This window comes from Bison bison, unplaced genomic scaffold (assembly GCF_000754665.1).
Source record: "Bison bison bison isolate TAMUID 2011002044 unplaced genomic scaffold, Bison_UMD1.0 scf7180017864280, whole genome shotgun sequence".
Classification (NCBI taxonomy): domain Eukaryota; kingdom Metazoa; phylum Chordata; class Mammalia; order Artiodactyla; family Bovidae; genus Bison; species Bison bison.
Window position 1 is genome coordinate 6,754,447 of NW_011494852.1, and position 7,926 is coordinate 6,762,372.

Consider the following 7,926-nt stretch of genomic DNA (forward strand, 5'->3'; position numbering starts at 1 on the left):
TTTTTTTTTTTTTTTTTTTCACTTTTTGATATTTCATTGTCAGGGTAAAGAAATGCAACAGATTTCTGTGTGTTAATCTTGTATTCTGCTACCTCACTGAATTTGTTTGTCAGTTCCAGTATTTTTGTGTAAAGTCTTTAATGCTTTTTCTATATATTAGCATGTCATCTGCATTTAAGGCAGCTTCACCTCTTCTCTTCCAATTTGGATGTCTTTTATTTCCTTTCTTGTCTCATCCTGGTTGCTAGGACTCCCAATATAATATAGTATAGAAGTGGTGGGAGTGGGCCTCTACGTCTTGTTTCAGATTAGTGGGAAGGCTTTCAGTTTTTCACTGTTGTGCATTATGTTGACTGTAGATTTGTCATAAGTAGCTATAATTATGTTGAGATGTGATCCCTCTATACTCACTTTGACATGAGTTTTTATTGTGGGTGGATGTTGGATTTTATCAAATGCTTTTTCTGCATCTATTGAGATGATCACGTGGTTTCTGTCCTTTGTTGATGTGATGTATCATGTCGATTGACTTGCATATGTTGAATCATCCTTGTGATGCTGGGATGAATCCAGCTTGATAAAGGTGTATGCTCTTTGTTGGATTTGGTTTACTAGTGTTTTGTTGAGAATTTTTGCATCTATATTCATCAAAGATATTGGTCCGTAGTTTTCCTTTTTGGAGTGGTTTTATCTGGTTTTGGCATCAGGGTGATGGTGGCTCATAGAATGACTTTGCGAGTGTTCTCTCCTTCAGTTATTTGGAAGAGTGTGAGAGCAATCAGTAAAGGTTCTCCTTACGTTTGGTAGAATTCCCCAGTGAAGCCATCAGTCCTGGACTTTGGTTTGCAGGGAGTTTTAAAATTGCAAAATCGATTTCACTTCTAGTGATAGGTTTATTCAAATTATCTATTTCTTCTTGATTCAGTTTTGTTGTATGGGTTGTATATTTCTAGAAACTTGTCTATTTCTTCTAGGTTGTCTAAAATGTTGGCATATAATTGTTCATAGTATTCTCTTAATTTTTTAAAAATGCCTGTAATATCCGTTGCTATTTCTCCTCTTTCTTGGGAAGTTTGTTCACTTTATTTTTTGGCTGAGCTGGGTCCTAGCTGCTGTGCCCAGGCTTTGTCTAGTTTTGGAGAGCAGGAGCTACTCTTGTGTGCAGTGTGTGGGCTTCTCACAGCGGTGGCTTCTCTTGATGCGGAGCGTGGGCGCCAGGCAGGAGGCTTTAGAAGTTGCAGCACATGGACTTAGTAGTTGAGGTTCATGGGCTTGGACGCTCCGTGGCATGTGGGATCTTCCTGGACTAGGGGTTGAATCTATGTTCTCTGCATTAGCAGATGGATTCTTAACCACTGGGTCACCAGGGAAGTCCAGCATGTGGGATCTTAGTACCTGGACCAGGAATTGAACTGGTGTCCCTGAAATGGAAGCAGAGTTCTAACCGCTGGACCATGAGGGAATTCCCATTTTTTCCCCATTTCTTCTTGTTGAATTCTTATATTATTTATTTGGGTCCTCTCGCTTTTCGCCTTGGAGAGCAGGCCAGAGCTTTGTCTATTTTGTTTACTCTTTCAAAAAACTGGCTCTTGATTTTATTATTTTTATTCTTTGAAAAAGTGTATGTTATTTTTTTCCTTCTGCTGACTTTAGGCTTTCTTTAGTCTTCCTTTTTCTTAGTTCTTTAGGTGCTGGGTTAGGTTGTTTATGTCAGGGCTTGTTGGTTGTTTGTTTTTTGGGAAAGCCTGTGTCACTATGAATGCTCCTCTTAGAACTGCTTTTGCTGCATCCCATAGATTTTGCATGGTTATGTTTTCAATGTGATTTGTCTCAAGATAGTTTTAAATTTCCTCTTTGATTTCATCATTGACCCATCGTTTTTTTTTAACTAGCATGTTGTTTAGCTTCCATGGAACAATTATTTTTCCTGTTGTTTTCTAGGTTTCATGCTGTTGTGGCCTAAAAAGGTATATGTGTGTGTGTGTATATACACACACACACATATATATACATACACCTACACACATGCATATATATGTATATAGTGTGTGTATACACACACACACACACACACACACACCTACATATATGGGTGTGTGCTAAGTCATTTCAGTTGTGTCTGACTCTGTGAGTAGCCAATGGACTGTAGCCCAAATGGCTCCTCTGTCCGTGGGATTCTTCAGGCAAGAATACTGGAGTAAGTTGCCATGCCATCCTGCAGGTGATCTTCCAGACCCAGGGATTGAACCTGAGTCTTATTTGCATTGGCAGGTGGGTTCTTTCCCACTAGTGCCACCTGGGAAGCCCGTACATACTTACACATATGCATATATGGACAATAAAAATAGAAGTGTATTTATATGTCCAAATTAAATTCTATGGTTGCCTTTCCTTTTTCTTGTTCGTCGGTTTTGTCTGTACTGGGTCTTTGTTGCTCTGTGCGGGTTTTCTCTAGCTGTGGTACGTGGGCTTCTCACTATGGTGGCTTCTCTTGTGGAGCACAGGTTCTAGAGCATGTGCTCAGTAGTTGTGGCCACGGACTTAGTTGCTCCTCTGCATGAGGAATCTTCCTGGAGCAGGGATCGAACCCATGTCCCCTGCATTGGTAGGCAGACTCTTAACACTGGACCAGTGATTACTTTTTCTTTAGGGCAATTGTCTCCACCTTTAATTTTCTGTAAACGCCTGATTCATATTCCTCATATCCAAATTCCTCCAGATGACCCCAAAATATTCTCCAGAGCTAAGTTGTCCTAACTATGACCCACGCCAGAGCAATAGAGCTCATTAGAGCAAAAGGAAGGACCACACAGGATCCTTCAGGACCCACATTACATGTGGTCACAACTCTTAGGTCTGTTTCAACCTGTCAACTCCCCTTTGGATGAAACTGACAAAATACTCCCTCAGGGTGTGTCCCATCTTCTACTGCAGGTGGGGGGGACAGTTCAGGGTAGACACATCAAAGGCAGCAGCGGCTTCATCTGCTTTCCATCCGGAGACCTGGAGCTCCTTAGGGATCCTGCAGCAGGGAGGGGGCAGCCATGACCCCTGGACTGCGGTGGGGACAGCTGGATCCTGCCGTTGCATGGCTCTCTCACCCTTGTGGCCAGAATGTCACAAATGTGGTGTCCCTGTGACACGGTGCCCAGGTCCACCATAGGCCTAAGTCTTTTAATGCTGCTTGATAACCTTTGACCCCATGATTTCCTTAGGGCTTGGGAAATAGGGTTCTGACTCTTCCATTCTCTCCACTGGAGAACACCTTCTCCTGATGCTTTCTTCTGCACAGTTTTTCCTCAACTGAAACAACTCCTTACTCTGAACCAAGTAGTCACCAAGGCAGTAACAATGTATTTCTATTAAAAAAGAGCTGAGACACTTTTGGCAAAATTATATGTATTACCTATGATTTAAAAGATGTTCCTTAATTATCCTCTCCATATTTGAAAATAATTTCAAAATTACAAAGTAATTTTACATACAATACAATCCAGGGTAGAGTTGGGCTCAGGGGACGACTTCATTGTTCACAGGGTGGGCAGAACCCTCTGTCTGTCTCCAAACAGTTTTTGAGGTAGTTCGACTTTCTGCTCTGAGTCCTGGTCCCAGTCTTGAAACCCCATGAGGTTAAGCTCACCACCAGTGGTGGCTGGAATTTTCTCAGCCATGGGGATGAGCTTCTAGATATGAGGAGAGGGCTTCCTACATGGGACCAATAAAACTTCTGATGCAGAACGAGGAGGAGACAAGGGCAGAGGGCATGTGGGTTGAACCAGAGGTGCCTGGCGTTGGGGGAGGGTGAGGAGCCTTGTCCCGCTACAGCATTTCACGGGTTCACTGTTCTCCTGTGGTAGAACAGGAGTTGTCTTAGAGTAGCAGCAGCCAATAAGTCTGATGGAAGAACTTTCTTCTTGTAGCTTCCGGAATTTAAAGACAGGGCCCAGTAGAAGCTTTGACTGGATTCATGAGGTTCCCAGAGGCCAGGCAGCTACAAGTCCCCGAGTACTGAGATGGCTCAACCACTGGTCCCAGCTCCTGGAAGGAAGGTCAGGTGGTCTTCAAGGACAGCCCTTGATTAGGGTAGACAGACCCGCACGAAGACAGTGGAGTTCATCAGACACACTCCATACTGCTCATTTCTGAACTCCAAGTCCCAGATGTGGCGTTCAAAAGACACAAAGCGAACGCCCTTCTTGATGTTGGAGAACACGTGGCTGGCCTGTAGACAGAAAAAGAGGTTAATTCTCAGTGTGTTTTCAAAAGCTGAGTTAGAGCTTCTGGCAGGTGGTGTTTTCCCTTGATGGCTGCAACAATGTCTCCACTTCCCCATGTCCTTCTAGAATCATGCCTCTGCTCACCCAGGGGTGGAGTCTAATTCCCACCCCCTTGAATCTGGGAGGGTTTCACTGTAACCAAGAGTGTGGTGGGAGTGATGCTGAGTGATTTTCACCAATTGACTTCCATTGCGGGGTCAGAGGCAGTGCAGCTTCTGCTAGTTTCTCCAGCAGCCTCATGGAGCCCAGAGCCACCAGGAAGCAGCTGCCTGCCCTGAAGCCGCCATGCTGGGAGGAAGCCCCAGCTAGAGCAAACAGGGAGATCTCAAGGCCAAGCTCTGAGACTAAACCAAGAGCTGCCTGGCCAGCCACCAGCTGCTGTGTACACACTCAGCCCACCCTGCCCTTTGGCTCCAGCCAGTGTCTGAAGGGAACTACCTGAGAGACCAGAGCCAGAAACTCCCAGCAGAGCCCTCCTCATAGAAACCATGAGACGTGATGGAATGAGTGCTGTTGTTATTAAGTCACTAATTTGAGGGCAATTTGTTATACAGCCGTAGATCATCATAAGCCCCACTGTGCTTTCCCACACCCCTGCAGACTTACCCGAGAAGAGACACTGTTTCTACCACGCCGGATGGGAAAAGGCAGTGGAGAGAAATGGTCCAGGATGGCCTGGTTGGCATCTAGAAGATGGACAGTTAGCTGATATATGCAGTCAATTCCTTGTCGGTCGTTCCGCCTGTGGGAGAAGGGAAAACCTGAAGGTTAAACTTGCCTTCCCATCTCGCTGGGGGTCTACCTGCTTCATCTGAATGGCCTTCTCATGCATGCAAGTGCAAAATAGTTCTGTGGTCCCCAGGACTTCTACCATCAGTGTCATGTTGGAGCTCAGCCCCTCTGCATCCCCAATGAATCAGTCTACACTAAAGAAGCTCCCCAGCCACTCTGCATGCACATTCATTTCCGAAGTAATGAACTAGAGCCATGCTCTTCAAGGTACTTCCTCCCATATTATTTCTTATCCTGTGTTCCACTGGCGGTAAAAGATGTGACTTCCAATGTGAACAATGGTGGTGTTTTTAAGATACAATTTTCTTTCCTATCATTTAAACAGATCCAGGGAAATCTACTGGAGAAGAGCATGGCAATCCACTCTAGTATTCTTGCCTGGAGAATTCCGTGGACAGAGGAGCCTGGTGGGCTGCAGTCCATGGGGTCACAACTGAAGTGACTGAGCACAGCACAGCATAGAGAAATCTACATAAATTAGTGACGGGATATCCAACAAGATTCAAAGACAGAACATCCCATGTCCTTCAGTGGTAAATGGATAAATTATGGTATATTCCCGTAATGGATATTATAAACCAGTGAAAGTTAAGTAACAGCAGCTCCATACAATTATGGATGAATTTACAAACATGTTATTGGTTAAAAGAAGACCATATACTATATACTGTACAACTCCATATATATTAAATGTCCAAATGAACAAAACTGATCTATGGCAACAGAATTCAGGATGGTACTACCCTTGGGTTGAAAGTGATGGGGAACAGAGCATGAGGCATATGGGGGTGGGGTTTGCTAGCAATGTCCTGTTCTTGATTGAAATGAATGTGTTCACTTTGTGATAATTCACTGCATTGCACAACCAAGATACGTGCTTTTTTGGTGATTGAAATTAAAAATGTAAAAATAAGAGTAATAACTGGTGTAAATACACAGTTATCTCGTTTTACAGAGACTTCCCATAGCCCCACTTCTTTAGACATAGAAGTCCATTCTACTTCTCCCAGAGAATTTTGTCCTAATGTATTCATGCATTTTTATATTCTTCTGATTTGCCATTCATACTGTTCTGTGCCAACCCCACACAGGTACATACAAGGAATATAATTAGAAATTTAAAAAATTTCAAGCCAAGATCAGCGATCAGCCAAAGGGCCGTTTTTGTCATGACACTCACCAGTCAGAGACACAGATCTCAATGTTTCCACTATCCAGGAGTTCGCGCCACAGACCCTCCTTCTCCAGGTCCAACACCTGCTTCTTGTGATACCTCCTAGGAAAGATGGGGAAAGGTCAATGAGAACCGGGCAAGTACTCAACAACCGCCCTGGCCCTTGCGGAAGAGGGACGTTCACCTGTAGGAAGACAGGAAGCTGGTTTGCATATAGGCCCTTGGCATGACCTCCAAGTTTTCCTTCTCCTCCGTCCAGTCATCTTCACGGCTCAGCACGGTCCATTTCTGGGAGCCTCCTGTTAAATGAAAACAGTTAGTGCCCAAGTTCCTTGCCAACCCACCCGCCCAGGGATAAGTCTCCCCGGGGGTTTCCCTTGGGGAAACTCCCACTCTTCTCTTGGGATCCAGTTCCACCCGGTTCACGGAGTCCAAGCGCCCCATGCGTCTGGTGCCTCCCACGTTCTCCCTGGAGTAAGACCTCTTTCCTGGGCTCCCCACCTAGGCCACGAGGGCTCCGGAGGAGGTTGCGTCCTATGGGTCTGCGCTCGCAGAAGCGGCCCAGGATGCAGGGCCCTGGGTTGTCAGCAGGGGGCAAGCAGGTGCGGATGACAGGCCACAGGTTGGGGTGTTTCCAGGGCAGGATGCTCCGCCACAGGTCCCAGTCATCCACCACGTCTCGCCAGCGCCGGCACACCAGGCGGCAGTGCCGGATCAGCATGCGTGGAGGCAGGTAGCTCAGCACCTCCCGGAGCATCTCGATGGGCAGTTGGTTCGGGCCTGGCGTCTCTTTGGGTTCAGGCTGCAGAGAGCAAACACCGACTGGCCAGTTTCTGGAAGCTGAGGTACACATGGTCTCCTCTCCAGGCTTGGTTGCCGCTGCCGGAGAGTCAGTGTCCAAATGTTAGGGACCTGCAGCTCCCACGGCCAGACCCCGCCAGCTGCCCTCCAAGAGTGCCATTCCCAAACCCTGCCAGCTGCCTGTCCATCCTCACCACCCCCACCAGGCCCATCCTCAAGTCCCCAAACTCTCAACCCATGCTTTGCCAGCCGACTACTGCAGACCCTCTCCTCCACAGGAAGCACAGCACAGCACACCCCCGTGGCCTCGCAGACCCCAGAGTCATACCCTGCATCGCAGCCAGTGCTCCTGGTGGACTAACCGGTCACCTTGTCTTCTGCGCCTCCAGCGCCAAGTCTGCCCTTTTTATAGGCCACCCCATCCCTAATACGAGCACCGCCCACCACGCCCCGCCCCTTGCCCCACCTTCCCACTGACAATCCAATCTACCCCTCCGCTCCCTTCTCACTGTCAGGCCCACTCCTCCCTCGGCCTTGAACCAATTTACTAGCCAGCCCCTCTGGCCCCGCCCCTCATATTCTCCAGAACCCCTTCATCAGCTTGTACTCAGACTAGGGGAATTAATATGGAGCCAAATGTGACATGGACAATGTTGTCGGACGTTTATTAATACACATGTTCTAGAAGTTCCCCAAATTTTAAGTATTCCAAGATACAGTCATGTTTATAGCTATTGCTGCTGCTGCTGCGTCGCTCCAGTCGTGTCCGACTCTGTGTGATCCCATACACGGCAGCCCACCAGGCTCCGCCGTCCCTGGGATTCTCCAGGCAGGAACACTGGAGTAGGTTGCCATTTCCTTCTCCAATGCATGAAAGTGAAA

The 7,926-nt window shown here is 46.8% G+C and overlaps 1 protein-coding gene across 1 annotated transcript in view; it reads right to left on the reverse strand.

Moving 5' to 3' along the window:
- FBXO17 (F-box protein 17) overlaps window positions 1-7,926 on the reverse strand; it is a 124,371-nt gene that overhangs the window by 75,029 nt on the left and 41,416 nt on the right. The window contains exons 8-12 of the mRNA XM_010849318.1: window positions 6,745-7,045; window positions 6,428-6,542; window positions 6,250-6,345; window positions 4,884-5,019; window positions 4,094-4,222 (exon numbers count right to left, since the gene is read on the reverse strand). Coding sequence (XP_010847620.1) covers window positions 4,094-4,222; window positions 4,884-5,019; window positions 6,250-6,345; window positions 6,428-6,542; window positions 6,745-7,045 — 777 coding nt within the window. The remainder of the gene's footprint in view (window positions 1-4,093; window positions 4,223-4,883; window positions 5,020-6,249; window positions 6,346-6,427; window positions 6,543-6,744; window positions 7,046-7,926) is intronic.